This window comes from Anas platyrhynchos, chromosome 7, assembly GCF_047663525.1.
Source record: "Anas platyrhynchos isolate ZD024472 breed Pekin duck chromosome 7, IASCAAS_PekinDuck_T2T, whole genome shotgun sequence".
NCBI classification, from domain to species: domain Eukaryota; kingdom Metazoa; phylum Chordata; class Aves; order Anseriformes; family Anatidae; genus Anas; species Anas platyrhynchos.
The window spans coordinates 27362887-27380795 of record NC_092593.1 but is presented as its reverse complement, the minus strand read 5'-3'; the positions used below and the strand labels follow the sequence as shown (position 1 = coordinate 27380795).

Below are 17909 nucleotides of genomic sequence, written 5' to 3'. Positions count from 1 at the left end.
AATTCATAGGCAGTGTAAAAAAAAAAAAAAAAAAGAAAAACAAAAAATAACAAATAAACACACAAAGTTAATCAGAAATACAGTGCTCGTGGTGGAAGAATGGCTACAACTATATAAATTAACATCACTGAGGATTAAAATGCAAAAATCCTAAAGAAACAGTTCAAAAAAATCTACAGATTGAGATTCTGAAGTAGATCTATCATTTCCTCTTTTTCCCTAGCTCTCCCATGAATCTTCCAAGTAACGTAGATCTACTCTTATGCATGTGTATATTTATTAAATCTTCAAACATGTCTTTCTTCTTCAGAACTGGTGACCTCTGAATATGAGAAAACGTCCCTGAAAAGTGACATGAAAACACATATAAGTAAACAATTTAAAAATGGCAGAGTCTCAGTTTCCCACATTTGTGCTTCCCCCATCTTTAGCTGCTACTGTCCCTATTTTCTCAGCAGTAAATGTCTGTCACGGCCCCAGACCTCTTGTTTTGATGATAAGCTATGCCCTTCCATTTGCAGGTTGCGTTTCATTGACAAATACTCTAGTCTTTTGCCCCATCACAGACCTTTTCCTTCAGCCTTCCTATAAAACTTTTCCACGTGTAATTAGTGGGGTCAGAACATTTGTCTGTCAGAGTCTGCTCAGTCTTACAGACTTAGTTGCTTATCATTGTCTTTGCACAGTGAATGAGATCTCCCAAACCATTTAGCAGCATGTTGGGTATTTCCTTGAGGAACTCTACGGTATATTTTCTTAGCAATTCCTCTTCTCAAAAATTAACATTTTAACACAGTGTACATTTAATTACCAAGCTAAAAAAAAAAAGCTTTATACAGCAGCCTTTGCCCCACTTAGCACCCTGCAGCCCTGGCAGAACTGGGACAGCAAGTTGTGTCTTATCCCTGGCAGCTGGACCAAATGCAATAACTGATCTGAACCCAGTTCCTGCACCTGTGAGGGGAGGAGTGCACAGCTGTTAGCACTCTTAGAGGGCAGACTGCTGGGGGAGGAGAGGAGAGGTAGAAAGGAGGTAGAAGGCTTTTTGTATTTGTATTCTTCAAACACTATTGCTAGGGTTGTGGTATGTGTCTTCTGGAGGAGGACCTTCTACAATTACTGTTCAGGAAGATTTGCTGTGAGTACAAAAGTTATGTTTTTCTTGTGTTTAAGTCTTATTTTGGCTCATTTAGAGTTGTTACATTTATGATGCATCTGATTACTCTGTTGTGATCTGTTAGAAGTGCTTTTTTGAAACCTGCTTTTTCACAGTGTTTAAGTTCTGGTAGGGGGAAGGAATGAATGGATGACTAAAGATGCTTTGGTCAGGTAACTGTAAAGGAGTTTTCCCCACTTGTCTCAATCTAAAGCTGACTAGTGCTTCTCTGTAGGCTGTCTAGGGGATTAAACATGTTGTTATACTGCTAGGTTAAGTGTGGTGTTAGTGGATGGAAGCAGTTTGTCAAGTAACTTGTATAACAGTTCTGATTTTGTTGTTTTTCATGGATTGTGTAGAGCTTGAAGAATATCTTCAGACCTGTTGGTAACTATAATCAGGAGTCTCGCAGGACTATATTGATTCAGAAAACAGTGTTTAAAGCTATAAGCCTGGACCTCAGATACTTCTACTGCTGTTTTTGTGTACAGTCAGACAACCTTGTTTCCTTAAAATGCCAAGTCTGGGGGAACTGTTGGAGGTGTTTCTTCAGTGTGACGGGATAGTTCTGTTCAGTACTACCTAGAAGCTTTACTAAGGACTACTGTTTTTTATTGCTTTTTGGTTGGTTGGTTGGTTTGGTTGTTTTTGGCTTGGAAGGTTTTTACATTTTTCTTAGACAAGTGCAGTTTCTGCTACTTGGTTATCACAATGACCTCATGGGATTTATCCCTTAGTTCTGAAACCTGATACTGTTGTAATAAATACTGCTTTTAAAGTATTATTATTATGTGCCATGTCCAGGTCCATCTTGATTTTTCTATTCAGTATGCTTACGGAACTGCAGTGAATACAGCTTATAGATCACTCCTGATTCATGACATCTTGACATTCAAAAAAAATTGCAATTGTTGTAAATACTTAAGAAGAAAGAAAAACTTGAAATAAAGATGTTATGAGCATTTGTAAAAGTCACAATATAAAGGGAAAAAAAAAATTGATTTACTGTTTGACTCCTTTAAAACAAGCCTACTGAAAGCTATTTGTACCTGCTCGTGTAGATGTGGAATAGGAATAGAATATCAGGTCATTTAAATGCTGTTAATGTTTCTCTTTGGACTAAGAAAACAAACTTGTATGTCTCTTTATGCTTAAGGAGCAGTAATCAAATTCCTCATTATCTGCTAGGATGTGATTTCTATCTGCTACTATTACCAATTGATTTCTGCTTTTACTGACTAAACAAGGCAGTAAGGTCAAGGGTTACAAAGATTTAGCAGCTGGCTTTGTTAAACTGGGAGACTTGGATAGGAGGTTACATAGTTCCTCCGAGAAATAAAGTGTAGTCTGTCACTGCTATAAGCTGCCTGCTACCAACTGATGTTAATCAAAGGTACAGAGAAACCAGATGAGCTGATTGCAAGTCACCAAATGGATGTAAAAGAGTGTGTGTGTGGGAAGGGGGGATTGGAAATCCTTGTTTCTCTTAAAGTGAGAATAAGTAGTAGTGTCTTAAAATCTCTGTGTGTAGGAGTAAACAAAAGTCAGTATTAATCACAAAACAAAAAAAAAAGGTACTTCGAAACACATCATGTTGTGACTCTTAATCTTGACTGTTAGCCTTGAAGAGAAGTTGTTTGTTTAGGAAAATCACTGTGTGATATGGATGTTAAGAACTAGTTGCAAACAAAAGGCTTAGAGGGAATTTAGGCAGCAACATTTGAAGATATATTCTTTGGGGAGGGGTGGCGGGGGGTGAAGAAAAGCATCTGGAGCTTTAGCGTGGTGGTCCTTTTAGTTTTTGATATTACTTCTGGCCTGTGTGTGTAAAGCTGTGTTCTGCTTGCACCCAGAAGTGCATTAGCCTGGTCAAGGCTGAGCAGTTTATTGCATTTGTGATATCTAAGGCCATTTAAAAATGCATCTGGGGTGGTTTGTTCAGTTTAGAATCTGTCACTGCATGAGTTCCTTTTCAGTCTGGGAGATTGATTCAAGTGCAACTCCTAGCTTAATGGCTAAAATACCCTGCAGAGAATGGGTGTAAGGACCTCTTAATCCTTCCTATTGAGTCCTGTCTTCCAACGTACGCAAAAAATCAGGTATATATGGGTATATATATAGCTGGACTGGCCAATGATACAAAGTCCCCGGGGCAGACAAATCCTGAGTTCATGTCCCTTCTTCAGAGACACCCTAATGGGTAACTTCCCAGAAAGGTTCTTCAATATTCCATAGACACTGTCCCCCAAATCCTAATAACTAAAGCTCTTATCTAGGAAGTAGAGATAAGGGTCTGAATCCTTTTAAGCGGAAAGGCAGTTCTACCTTTTGTCCATAAGCCCTATGCACTAAACTGTTGGTGATAGCAGCAGCACTCCTATCCTTCCATCAAAGCATAGCACTTGCCTCTTTTTGAGATAGGATATTTTCTAGGGAAGGATGCATTACTGGTAGCAGGGTTAGGACTGAAGCCTTGGAGAAGACTAAGGTTTAGGAAAAGCTATGCTATATCTTCCTGCTGGGAATGGGGAGGCTAAGTGACATGCTACCTTTTGTACATCCTACTGTGAAGTACCAGCTCTCACCTTACTGCATGTGGGGATGCTTTAAGCCTATGTATTCTGCTCTGGGGCAGGGAACCTGGAAGGGAACTGCAGCACTTAGTTTCATAGATCCTGTTCTTCCTGAATCTGTAGCTGACCATGTTTGCACCTGAGTACTTTGTTTGTTTGTGTGTTGGAGTAAGTTAACAGAACTAGGAACCATCTAGTGGTTGACTACCAGATGACAATTAAACGTATCCTTACTCTTCTGCTAAAAGAGTGCCACTCTCCCCTGCAGCACTGGTGTGACTGTTCCTGGGTTAATTCAGTCCTCGGAATGGAGAATTTGGAACTAACCTGTCCATGGCACAACAGCGGTTAACTGTTAGTGTTGAAGAATATCTTTTGTATGTTCAGCTGCTGAGCTGTCATGTTTGTTTGAATCTTCCTGTGTTTATCTTTCTACTCCTGCTGCCTCTCCTGCCCTCCATCTCCAAGCCCACCCCCAAAATAAGACTTAAAAGCTGTCATTAGAGTTCATGTTATTTGGAGGTCAAATTTTGAATATTAACAAGAGTCACCTTGCGCATTAACGTGAGTTCTGTACTGGACTGTGTGGCACTGACTTTCAATGTTGTTACACATAGTACAATAAGCCTGTGCCTCCTTCCTTTCCTACTAGACACTATTGCCTATGAGATGTGTATTAAACAAGTAGTAACCTTGGTTTCTCCTTGTGTACTGGGAATGTAGAGTAGTAATCTTCTGTTCAGCTTCTGCAAGCTGTCTTCTTCCTAGACCGTGGGTTCTGGAAAGCACACAGTCCACATAAATATCCCAGAAGAGCTGAGCCAGGTCCCAGAACAGAGCCCCATGTTTCAAGTTCTCTGATGATTTCAGGAAGATCATGAAGTCCCAAAAGCCACTAACAGAGTCAGAAATACGAGGCTTCCTCATTTCCAGTAAGACCGCTGAGGAGGATTCCCAGCATTGAGGGTCTGCTCGCCCTAGAGCCAGTGGGTCAATTTGGCTATGGCAGAGGAAAGGTGTCACACAGAACACTCCCATGATTAGCAGAGAGCAGGTGAGCCTCATGTTGTAGTGGATTCTCCTCCCTCTGTTACCAAGATCCATTGTGTTACTGAAACATAACAAAACCAATATAAGCTGAAAAACTGTTCCTGCATCCCTGCATCGCTGTTAGGTGCAGGAACAGAACCCTAGCATCTTACATTATGTAGAAGGCACTAGATGATGGTATTTGTTTCGCTGTTGTTTAAAAATCCTTTTTTTTTTTTTTTTTTTTTTTTTTTTTGTGTGTGTGTGAATATAAATACAGTGGAATTGCATTATCCTGTGCAGCAGAAGAGTGTGTTAAAATTGTTAATCATCCTCAGACCCATATGATGTATTTCTTTATCTGGAAGTTCATATTGAAAGTTTTTGGCCTTTTTTGATTTGCAGATTCTTGAACTTTTCCAGTAAAGATTTTTTTTTTTTTCTTACAGAAAATTTAAGCCTTTTGAAAGTCTTGCTTTTCCCCAATTTTTATGAGCCCTTTAAAATACTCTGCATACTCCCAGGCAGCAAAGAGAAAACTATTTGTTGAAAGTGTGTTCTAATAAATTAATGGTAGCTTGTAAAATCATCCATTTACCAGGAGTGTTTTACCTGCTAAAATGCAGAACAATTCTGAAAAGAAGCATAACAAAGCCACAGCGTAACACCTCTATTGTACATGCATATATACATGCTGTATATAAATGTATGGATGCTTATCAGAGGTAGCTGTTACGTTAACATTGTGAATCTTGATAAGTAGCTGCAGAGGGAGAAATGTGGAGAACAATAACCTTTGGGGGACAGAAAGGCTCAGTTGCCTCCATCAGACTTCATTTCTAGTACATGTTGTGTATTTTCTAGTGTTTGCAGTATATTTCCGATACGCCTTTCTGATGTGGAACAGTTTGGGAGTTTATTTTTAGTCTAGATCATGGTGTGTGGAGAACCTCCCATTTGTAGAAATCAGAGACATCCAAAATGAGCTTTTAGGACAAACAACTCTGTTTAAAAAGCAACAGCTCAGCACACGTGTTGTGGTTGTTTTGTGTGTGTGTGTCCTCTTTTTGAGGAAGAAGCTACCTCTCTTAATTAGACTATCTTAATAAGCAACTGGCTCTTCATGTAGAAAGCCTCCTCCATGAGTGCTCATCAGGAGCAAAAGCAATGTCTCTATGTGATGAAAAATGTCAAAGGCAGGAGGAGGTGTGTGTGCAGAGGTACTGTGTGAAATACAGCCCAGCCACAGCCAGTGTGTGAGACCAGGGAGCGCTAGGCTGCTTTTACGAGTGTGTTTCATTGCAGTTCTAAAAAACTTTTTAGGGATTTTAGTCCTCACAGTGATATTCTTATCTGGCCCCCTATGTGGCTACATGGTCAAGTTTTAGGAACATTTTGGAGGCTTTTGACTGTAAAGCAGTTGGAGAGTAAAGTCTATATTCAGTCTGAATTAGAATCCCATGAGGAATGTTGGCTTGACAGCCTCGGATCTGAGCCTCACATTTAATCAAGGGGGACAGCACACACTTCCCACGCTGCTCTGCCTACTGGGCTGTCGCTCATGGCAGCGGTGGTAGCAATGGGGCTGTCCTCGTGCTGCTACCAGGATCTCCAGAAATGTTCTTCTGTACCCTGCTGCTGAAGGCAGGCTTTGATTGCTCTCTGAGAGGCGAAGCTGAAGCCCTCCTGTGGGTCACTGCCCCGTTCCTCCTGCCTGGTGCATCACAGCCCAACTCTGGGCAGCAGGTGCCTGTGCATAGATGCTGGGCACTGTGCACCAACATCTGCTTACCTTGACTCTTTCAAGGGGTGTAACTAACTTTGTTCAGCAAGCTTAAAGTCTTCAAAATAACCTGGCACTCTCAGGTAGAGGATCATAGGGGTGGGAGGGAACCCAAACAAATAGTTTGAACTAAGGAGTCTTACTAAAACTGGGGTTTAAGGAGGGTTCTGCCACTTGGGTAGGGGTTATTTGTTTTCCTCTGGTTAACAGCTGAACTAGTCGCTTTACTTTCTCTGCTTCCCCAGTCCCCTTTTGGAAACTCCCTAAGTTACAAAACTCTGTAAGACAGGGAGGAGGGATTCCGGACCTGTCAGAGGGGTGGCTGGAGGAGCTGCTGCTGTCGAGGCATTAATAAGAGACTGTCCTGCTTCAGGCACTGCTCGGGGCCAGCAGCCACGACTCCTGGTCCTTACAATCTGCTTGAACACGGGGAACACTTCGCTTCAGCCTTCTGCAAGCCACGGGCTTTGTTTCAGCGGCCAAGAGCCGGGGGAATGCCCAGGAAATCTCGGCTTGCGTTATTGCCCTACTGGTGCTCGTGGTGAGCGCTTCCATCGAATCCCACCCCTCACACACCAGTTCTCAGGGTCAGTCCCCCCATAAACTGAAGTTCTCGTGTGTGTGCGCGTGTTATTTGCACCTCGTGGCTCCGGCTCTTTTTCCTCCCCGCTGTTGGACCCCCCAACATCCCTCCTCCCCTAACGAGCGCAGCGCCAACCCCAAAAGTTCACCGCCCGCTCCCCGCCGCGGCCGGCCCCAGGGGCTCCCCTGCCCGTTCCCCCCCTCCGGCCCTCGTCCCTTACCTCGGCGCTGCGGCGTGCGGGGCGGGCCGGGCAGGGCAGGGCGCTCGCCGCCGCCGCCGCTCTCCTTAAGAAGCCGGGGCGGGCAGCCCCGCTTAGTTTCTACGTCAGGGCTCGGGGAGCGGCCCCCACCCCCGGGCCCCGGCCGCTGCTCCCCGGCGCTCCCTGCCTCCCGCCCCGCTGCGAGGCGCGCTCCGCTCCGCTCCCGTGTCCCCTCCCGGGGGCTCGTCCGGCGCCGGTCCCTCGCCCCCTCTCCTTGCCTGCCGCTCAGAGAGGCAGGGTAAAAGCAAGTCCCCGTGCTGGAGCTCTAGGCGTCCGGGCCAGGCTCGGCCACCTGGCACCGTCCTTGCTGTGCCTGGCTGCTGGAGGCGTCTCCTTTCCATCCTCCACTCTCCCCTGGAGAAGGGGTCTGTGTGGCAAAGCTAGGGGTATTCGCTGGTCGGGCTTCAGCCCATACAGCAGCGGCAGGACCAGCTCTGCTGGCCACTGAGGTGGAGACCCGGGAAAGAATGGAAAAAGAGGAAAAAAAGACCCAGTGAAGGAATTAACTGCGGTTGTGGGGCTGAGCTGTTAATTGCAGCTCAGTTCACACAAGGCAAGGCAGAGGAGAGCCACATGCAGGCTGGCTGTGTGCCCTCCAAAAGGGCTACGTTTCTCCCACAGAAAATTAACGTGCTCTGTTACTCCTGCACTTCCTCTCTGTGAGGTTCTCCACTGCATCTCCTTTCCACTGCCCCCCACTTGAAATGGCTGCGAAATCTTGATGCACGTGCCAGAATAGGCTGTGCTAGTAGGGAAATGGAAGGAGGGCACTGGTGAAAAGGCCCATGCTCAGCTCTATAAGTGGCAACTCTCCCTGTGCTCAGTGTGCCCTATGGCACTTAAACCATGCAACCAACCCAAAGAGCTGGGGCTCCAGGAACAGGCTACTAACCAGTGTCCAGCATAACTTTTTTTAACAGTAGCTATTTGAAGCAAATAGGGCAGGTGAGACCATTCTTCATAACTCTAGTCTGCAGGCCAGATTATGTAGCACACTGCTCTGCTGAGCACCTGAAGTCAGTGCAGCTGCACCAGTTCATACCAGCTGGGAAGTAGTGTCCTCCCTCCTTTTTTTTTTTTTTTTCCTTTTCAAGACTAACTTGCTGTTCCCTTCTGTCTTTGCACTTCTAACTGTAATCCTTTCCCCTGGAGGAGGTAACCGTGCTTTGTAGTATCAAGATTTTCTTTGTTAAAGTCAGTGGGGCCACACTAGCGGGTCTGCTGACAAGTTAGCCTAAAACACTGGTTCTTCTGTTAGCCATCTGTATCTTTTTAACTTACATCTTCCTATGAGCTTGGTCCATGTAAATGAAGAAGCATATTCTTTTCCTAACTAACGATCTTAAAATGTACCCATAGCAATAAACAGTTATTCTTTTCTTCCGAGGCTTTATTTCTTATTGTCTATGGCAATCCATGTAAAAGTGTTTTGTGTCTGTAGTAGTACTTTATAACAACAGGAAAAGGAACTTAGGGAGAGTGAGAGAGCATCTGACCTGAACCAATAGGTAACTCTGTTTTAGGGCTTTGGCAAGTTTGCAGATGTTCCTTTTATTCCTCAGAAAGTGTGGGGTTGGGAATGGTAAGCACCAACTGCAGACAGAGACTGCAGGAGGAACTGAAGAGTGCAATGGCTTGCCCTTAAAACATGGCAGAGTGAAGCCTTGTTCCACGTAGGAACTCCAACATTTTTTCTTTGTACTAACAAACATGGGCTATTCCAGTACCCTGCCTTCTCCCAGGCTCTAGGACTAAAGGAATGCTGAAGCATGTTTAAGTCACCTCCTTAGGAGCTGATTTGGGGCCCTTATGCTATCTGGGGTGCCCTTAGCAAGTGGAATAGTTGAGTAACCAGCCTGCTTCTCTTAGCCTCAGTGTTTGGGGGTGGAGCGGGGTGAGAGGGAAGGGAAGTGCTGCTGTAAGACATGGGTGTTGTGGTTTAACCCCAAGGCAAGAAAAGGCTCTGTGCGTCTTTTTTTTTTTTTTTTTTTGGCCTGGGCACCGAAGGCCAGACCGGTGTAGGACTAAGGCACCATAGCGGTGTTTTGTCTTAATGTTGCTGGGTCTGTGTTGAAGTGCTCTAAGGAGTCTGCTCTGTGCTGTTAAGTGTAGAGCAAAAGGCTGCAACTGGAAAGGAAAAGGCAAAATGTTTCTTGTGAGTTGATACATGTCTGCCAAACTGGAACATTTCTGGATTCATTGTTAAGAAGTGAGTTTATTTAATTGAGTCCCCTTCTGGGGAGCACTTTATCTGGTTTTGGATCAAGAACAACATCGGTTTCATTCCACTCAGGATCTTTCGGGTAGACCCAAGGGTGCTGAACGAGGGGTTCTCAGAGAAATGAGAGTCACTGCTCAAGGGAAATACTGCTACAGATAAAATACTCAGCTCCACAAATACTTCCTGAGCCTCTGTTCCCTCTGAACCAGAGCACTCACATTCTATTTCTGGGAAAGACGCTTTTGTTAATTGGATTCATCACCTCAACCTTCTAGAGGAGAAGAAACATAGAAGGGTGGGCCCTCTCATTCAATTCCACGAGCTCAGTAAAGCTCTCTGTGTCCTTTTTAGGCTATGAATAATCTTTACTTCACTGTACTGCATGATGTATTCCCCTGACAGCTGATGTTCATGTCTTCAGTGGGTCTCCATATCTTATGAATGGATTTAATTCAGATGGGCTGTAGAACAGATCCATGGACATTTACAAAAGCAGACTTTTATCAAGGAAAATTTATTCTTGAACTCATAGCTGCAAAAGATATTTCAAATAAAAAATAGTTGTGGGGTTTTTGTTTGTTTGTTTTACCAGAAAAAAATACCAACAAAATATAAGCAAATGCTGAGATGGTCAGGCTATAGGAATAGGGGGTAAGAAGAGAGAAAAGTTGAATGGTATCTCTATTTTGAATAAAGGCATAAACATCTGTGCAGAGCTGCTCGCTTATATTTGCTTCCTCAAACCCTCCAAAGTGGTTTACCTGGTTTACCATTAACAGTTAATAGGCAATGGCTTATAGTTGCTTCAGCAATGCAATCGTTTTTACAGATAAAAATTAAGTTCAGCATTGAGACTGAGAGGCAGCAAGGTATGATGGTACTTTCTGCGTATTGCTTGCCTGTAGATTCCATGAGCACATGAATGCAACATTAAACTTGCTAAAATTATCTGCATGATAAAGGATCTAAAAAAAAAAAACTTTTAAGGAATATTCTTGGCTGAAAGTTTGTTTTGCTGAATTGGGTTCTAAATTATCCCAGCTTTGTATGAAATCAAGCCAAGTGGTGGCAAAAGCAAAACTTAGGATTCTTGAGGGGGAGGGTGGGGAATCCCAAAGGTTGGTTAGTTTGTAAGTCTGCTTTACATGAGAGAGACTTGATTTATTTATTTATTTTTAGTTATTTTTTCTCCTTCAAAATCCACAAAGGCAAAATGAGGATCTAACTCCCACTTATACCTTTTCAAATTCTCTTAAGCAGGAGATTAAACTGCTAAAAATTGGCTCCCTGACAAATATACCTAAGAGCTTCTTGGAAATGAAATACTTACACGCAATCCAAAGTCTGTTTGTGGATATTTTTTATTAATTTTTAAAATGGTAGTTAGAGGGCTTTGAGTCAGAACTCTGAATTTCACTACTGCCTAGTAAAGGTCAGTGAAAGCCTCTGAATACAGAACTTGTATGAAGAGTACACTGACTATTTCAAAAAATTATTTTCAGCTAGCAAGTCATATGGGCTAGTGAGCAGTCTGTACCCCATCAGTAGGAACTCGATATTCTGTAAGTAGAAAGAGGGGCAATAGTGTGTGTGGGAAAAATCTTCACCAAATGATTTGCTCACACCTATACCTCCGCCCAGGCTGGTGTGTGTAACTTGATAAATGGTCTGTGTCAAAGTGCTAGTGTTATGCAAGGTTTGTGGTGCTCTGCTTCTGCTGTTTTCCTCTACCAGCACGTAGTTCTGTGCTCTGCTGTATTTGATGAAGTTTGAAAACTGTTGGTGAAAGCAGTCGTCTGGAGGTCTATAGTTCAGACTTTGACTTCAGGCACATCTATTACCAGCACTAGATCAAGTCAGCTGTGCCTCTTTCTAGCCAACTCTTGAAGGCCTCCAGGGATGATATTTCAACAGTTTCATTGGCTACCTGTTCCAGTGCCATACCACGCTGCTGGTGGAAATTTGTTTTCCTACTACCTAGATTGAGTTTTCCAATTTGTGACTGTTGTCCCTGTATAGCTCTACCAAGAAGAACTTGGCTGTTATCTTTGCAGTTAAATGAACAGATGTTACAGACATCTATTAGATCATTCTTCAGTGTCCTCTTTGCTAGACCCAACCAGCTAAGCTACCTCAAACTGTCTTCACATGCTCTAGGCTCCTGTGTGAACATTTAATAGTGCAGTCAACAAAGGGCTTCAGTATCTTGCCTGACAGCTCGTCAGTGCTTCTATCGCTTGTCACCTTCTCTGGCTGCACCTTAGCCAGTTACAAGCTGCAACGCTCAGGTATTTCTTTCCTGGTGCACCCAGTATCTCTCCTTGCCTACAACTTTAGAAGGCAACATTTTCATTCCTGCTAAATCCTGTCTTTAAAACTGCCTAGAATGTGAAATCTTGTAAAGGATGATTTGAATGCATGGACTTGTGGCTGTTCTGGAGTTTAGAACACAGGGGCTTGTGGTATTTGTCTGGAATACCTCTGTGTCTTGCCCGTTGCTACTAATTGGTACTAGCTTTTGAATACTCAGACAAACACGCATGCAGATCTGTGAGCCGGTGTGCAGGTAGTACTGCATGTAAGCAAATTGGGTCAAAGTCAATCTAATGTTTTGTATTTCTTGATCTGCATCAATCTCATGCTAGGTGACTGGTGTAGCATGCAAGCAATTCAGTCTGTTTTGTTTGTTTCCCCATTTGTCATCAAATCGGTTTTACTCCTGTTCTGCTTTTTCCACTGTGGCAGATATATAGATCTTAGCCCTTAGAGGTTTAATTCTTATTGCTAGATCTTCTCATCCTGTTCCAGAAGTGTGAAGGGACTCTGGGTATTACGGTCTTTTGAATCGCTGGTAAATTTTGGACTTACTGTAAATGGGTGGAATGTGCATTCTTCTCCATGGGCTTCTGCTTCCACTAGAAGGTGTGAGGAACTGCCAAGGAGCTGCAGGTCTTTATTAAAAGTGATCTTTAATAAAGAAGTTGTCTTATCTCTTCTTGTCTACCTGCTGCTAAATGTGAGCAGCTCTGTCACCAGTAGCATGTTTGGGGCCTTTTCCCAAAATTAAATTTAGGTGCTATAAGTCATATGTTTGAAGTGGCTTCATCAGCGACACTGATCTAAATTAATCTGTGAAAAAGGTAATATTTCTTGCATCAAATGTAGTTAACACAAACTTTTAAAATACATCCAGAGCAGGTATTTTTTAAGTGCAAACTCAGGAATGTTGATTAGAAAATCAATGTATATTTTTTTCAAAATATAGTTTGGTGACATGACACTAAATGCAAATGACCTTTGTAAAGAATATGACTATAAATATCCCGTATTTTATCTAGATATGCTAAAACATTCCAGGAAAATATAAATAAACCCCTTTGGTTAAGGAACACATTAAAAGCTCACTATTCTTGCCTTGTGGGCAAGTTGTCTCCCTTTAACCATTCAGTGTAGTTTTTAGAGAAACTTTCTTAAATTTCAATGACATTCAAAATAGTTATATTCAGACAGGTATTAGCTTCTGAATGAAGGGATGTCCCTGTCATTGAGTGCTGCTCTGATACCTCCATGGTCAAGAATAAAGGCATTAGTTCTCCCTGATTTTCCCCTCTCCTTCCTTGAGTATTCTCAGGCACTAAAAAAAAAACACAACTCCAGGAGTTGTAGTACAAGCTCTGTTAGTCAGAGTAGTTAGACCAGACCAAAAAAAAAAAAAAAAGAAAAAAAAAAAGAAAAAAACCCACAAATTTTCAGTAAGGAGCAGTATGATAGAGGCAGATGAAGCATTGTTTTTTATTTGTTATTACTTAGTAGCTCAGTTCACTCTGAGAAGGCCTTTGAAACCCCTCTTTCTTTCACAAACATCCTTTCAAACCTACTCTCAAAGAGATGTTACAAAGGTGATACTAGAGTGGAAATTCTATGTAGCGAGTTTATCTTTAAATCAGCTCTTGAGCATCTGGAGAGACTCTTTTATTTAACAAGGTCTTCTTCATTAAGCATGCCTAAGGAGCAGCATACTCTGTGAAAAGGTATTATTTTGAATGCCTCTGTGCAGGGTTGTGAAAACCGTATTAGGCAACCGGTTCTGCCTAAAATCAGAGCTCTCTGGTCTAGGTGCTAAAGATCATGTTTGAGTAATGTGGTTCATGTCAAAGATCTTGTGGTTGAAGTGGAGAATACCCCACCAAATCAGGAAGGAACACTGAGGCAAAATAAAATGGGACCTGAATCTTTTGCCTACCTGTCAAGCCCTCTGATCCAACAGCTTGTAGTCAGGATCCTGCTATGTAAGGGAATTGTTCCATACTTCCCGTGAATGAGGCAGTTTTGAGTCTTTGAGTTCAGGGCCTCCTCATTAAACAAGGGAGAATTTAAAATCTTTAATTTCCTGAAGCTTTTCAGTGAATGCTGTAGGGTACTATAATAGTTCCAGTTTCTTGGAACTGCTTTCTCGTTACACAGAAATCCTAGTCAAGCATGTATTGTCTGTAAACTATGCCATTGTTAACAGTAACTTCATAATGGAGCAAGTCTTGCAATAGCAATATAGGGTTCAGATGTACCTGAAAAGAAATAGGGGAGAAATGAATGATTTCCAAACAAACAGGCTTGCTTGTGCACTATGTCTGCATCCATCTGATTTCATTGTTGTGCCACCCTTACTTTTAGAGCGGGGCACATTGACAAGGGAATAGGTCTGGGGAGGAAACAGATGGTCAGAATATGTCAAATGCCTACATAAATGTCTAAGTGGAGTACTGAGGCTTAGACTGTTGTCCTTGTATTATGAAAGTAACTTGAGCTTTCTCTTTGAAAGTGCTGATCGATACTGCTTAACACTACTGCAGGCACTGCTATAGCAAGTTCTCTAGAGTCATTCTCTATATAGTTGTTGGTGTGTTTGGGAGGAAACTAGACTGCTCTAAACAATGATTTGGGAAGAGATTCTTGTTAGGAAGATAAACACATCTCTGTTTACATAAGCTGCAGAGATGGCTGGAAGCATACTTTGTGTGGCTGCGCTAAGGCCGCTGTTCAGGCCTTGCCAAACATAAGTGCTGCAGACAGATGGAACTCAGTGTCCCTAATGCTGCTGCTGTGCAGCTTGGCACAAGCACCAGTGGAAAGTAAGGTGGGTGTTGTGCCAGCACAGCCCAGGCTCTTCCTTCAGCTTGATAGCAAAAGGTGTCATTCAGCACAGGCCCCGTTGCCATTGTGCAAGGGTTCTTAGGACACTGTCCAAGGTGGGTCAAAGCTGCAGTGTCGCAGAAAATAAGCTGCTGCTCCTAGTGCCATTTTCTTCTGTAACCCCCTGGGCACCTCTGCAGCACCAGGCCTGTAGCTCAGGTAGCCCCGAGGCCGGGGAGGAGTGTGCTCATCGCCCCAGGGAGTGTCACGTCTCCTGTCTGAGCTCCTCTGCGTCGGCTGGGTGACGAGGAGGTTTCTGGCATTGAGCAGGGGGTCCTGCCCTCCCTCCTGCCTGGGTGAGGCCCTGGTGCTTTGCCAGCAGCGCAGGAAGGTGGTCTTGCTGCAAAGGTGGCTGTGCCCAGCAGCCTTCTGGTGCACAGGGCTTCCTCTGGGCACTCGTTGCAGGTCTGTAGCAACTGGGAGCACCTCCGGGAGCTCTGCCCCCTGTGTGCTCACACAGTTAGCTGGGGGTAAAAGTTCTCTCTCAGTGAAGAAAATGCCTGTGCTGTTACAAGTCCTGTCACTTAGCTGTGCTGCGGCTCCACAAGGCGTCCTGCTGCTGTTGTTTGCATTGGACACTGATGGCTGATTTGTTCAGTGTTCTGGAATACTGGATGTATTTCTCTGGGAATACTGGAGCTTTCATGTAGTAGTTAAGAACGTTTCAATGTTCTGGAGCATCCTAATGTGTACTGAAGAGTCTCTTCTAAAGGGTGGATACATGGTGGATATTTAAAACCTCAGCCTCGATGGTCCAGAGACCAAATCAATGGGAAACGATCTTGAATTATTAAGGTCAGTGCCTATTCTGTTTCATGGAAATTCTCAAAATTATACCTCGGATCTAATGTGTGAGGGCAAAATGCTTGAGGGTGTGAATTCTTATCTCCATACAAATGCAAGTGTGCACAGAATATTGTGAAAGGAATCAAATGGGAAAACTTGGAGCTGTCAGTTGTCAGCCCATTGCTTTTTGCAATGGATGTGGAAACAAGTTTAGCACAGCTGCCGTGAAGTCCCTGTTTTTTCAAATTCTCCTGTTTTCTCTGAAACTTAAGCAATGCAAACAGCGCTAGGTTTGAGTTAGCCAGGTGCTTTTCATTCCTGAGAAGAAAGTGGTCATCAACTAAGCTGGAAATGGGAAACCAGTCAAAAATGCTGTTCGCTTGTGTCATTACTTAGATGGTTGCTGTCCAGGTTAGGCTGCGGAGACTCCTCCCTGCAGGAGAGGGGAAACTGATGTTAGGGACCCACAGCACACAACCAGCCTGCAAAGTAAGGTGTGTGCCATGTGCTCATTCCTTGGTCCTCAGTTAAAAGCATGGCTTTAATAAGCTGCCTTTCTCTGTGGACTTCTCTGTGTTCAGGAAGTTCTGTACAGGACTGCAAGCAATAGACAAAACCTGCAGATTAAAACTTACTATTTCTTGGTCCCAAAAGCAGTCAAAGTTCATAAACTTTGGTCTGATGGCTGAAGAAATCAGTAAATGTATGATATGTGAACAGTTAGGGGAATTTTTTCAAGTGGTGCAGTGTTGTGCTTGTGTAGCCTGAGAACTGGACTTGGACCAGGAGAGTTGTTCTGGTTTCTGCCTCTCCCCAGTTAAGTGTCACGTAAAGGGGACCGATTTCCCTGGGTCAGTGCATCTGACTAAACCTGGCCTCTGGGGTTGCAGGAGACTACTGGGGGATGGGGACAACTCCCCAGGCTGTGCGATGGGAGCTGGGCACGGCTGTGCTTGTGAAATGGAGGTAAAAACCACAGAGTTGTTTCATGCTTTGAGTTACCAGGCTTGACAAGGCATGTACTACAGCACAGCTTAACATGCTACTAGTGGTAAAGTTGAGGGACATCCCGTGACTTATGAAAAAAACAAGCTATTTTAAAAGACAATTTTAACAGGGATTTTAAGCGGACTGGTACATGATTACTGTGTTTCTGCAATCAGAGTATTCGGAACAATGTTGCCTTCAGCAGTGCGCAGTTGCTCGGAAGTAACACATTAAGGAGATGCCTGCACTAGCCTGATAGAGTCCTTGTACTTACCCAGAAGCCATGTTATCTTCTTGCATTACAAGCTTCCACTAAATAACTTTTTCCAAAAACCAAACATCTGCAGATGCGCTGCTTTGCTTGCTGAGCTCTGAACAGAACTGTAGTATGTGCATCTTTAAGATAATCTCATTGTGTGACCTTTTGCTTTCAATAGTGTTGGTTTTAGCATTATTACTTACTAAAATTTCTAGTTATTTCATTTTTTTTCTTGAAGCTTTCTGGAGGCACTTAAACAGTCTCTATTGTATTCCTGATGAATCATGTTTAATTATTTTTTCAGCTCTTGTGGGTAGGAATCTATAATAAGTGAACCTGGAATAAAAGAGGGTTTTTCTGCTTTGTACAACATGACTTGCTGCTGTGTTTTGTTGGTTTGTTCTTAACAGTAAGATCACTCTTCAATATTTCTTGGTGTATTAGTGAAAGGTTTCTAAATTTTAAAGAACAATTCATGTTTCTTGCAAAATCAAAAGCATTTATGAATCTCTATTATTGCTTTTGTGTTTGTATGCTGCAAAGGGCTTAACTCCTATCTTAGGACTGACTGTATACTGTAATTATAGCAAGAATGTCTGCATGGTAATATTGTTCACAGACAAATCCTTCTATGTTCAAATGACAGGAAATAAAAGTGGATGATAGATCCATTAATGATAGTTTTCCCTTGCTCTGCACTTCTAAATGAGTGTGCTTCCGTATGTAACTGTAGCAGGACTAAGACAAGAGACTAATTTGTTTCCCCATCTGTAGCTGGAGAAAGCAGAATTAGTCAGGGGAGGGGGGATGGATGGACGGACAGAGTTTCTTTCAATAATCCATTAAAATTATGACCATAGTATCTACTGAGGCCTTTAAAACATTTTTTAAAAATTGCTTCATTTAGACTTCAATTATTCAGATTTTTTGAAATGTGAAAGGCTCTCCTCAACTAACTAATGCATACAGCTCTCCTTCAACTCACTGAAGGGGGGCCTGAAGCAGGCACAAAACCCCCCCTTCCCTGCCTGCTCAACACTGTGCTCTGAGGCTTGAGCCCAACCTGTGTCAGAAAGCGTGTGC

The 17909-nt window shown here is 43.1% G+C and overlaps 2 protein-coding genes across 2 annotated transcripts in view; one reads left to right on the top strand and one right to left on the bottom strand.

The window, feature by feature from the left end:
- Positions 1-17909, top strand: part of DYTN (dystrotelin) — a 50824-nt gene that overhangs the window by 22096 nt on the left and 10819 nt on the right.
- On the bottom strand, positions 110-7861 carry FAM237A (family with sequence similarity 237 member A). The gene is made up of 3 exons (XM_027462312.3): positions 7345-7861; positions 4422-4840; positions 110-342 (listed from the first exon to the last, which is right to left on the bottom strand). The coding sequence occupies exons 2-3, from the start codon at positions 4831-4833 to the stop codon at positions 203-205; spliced, it is 552 nt and encodes a 183-aa protein (XP_027318113.1). The 5' UTR covers positions 4834-4840; positions 7345-7861; the 3' UTR covers positions 110-202.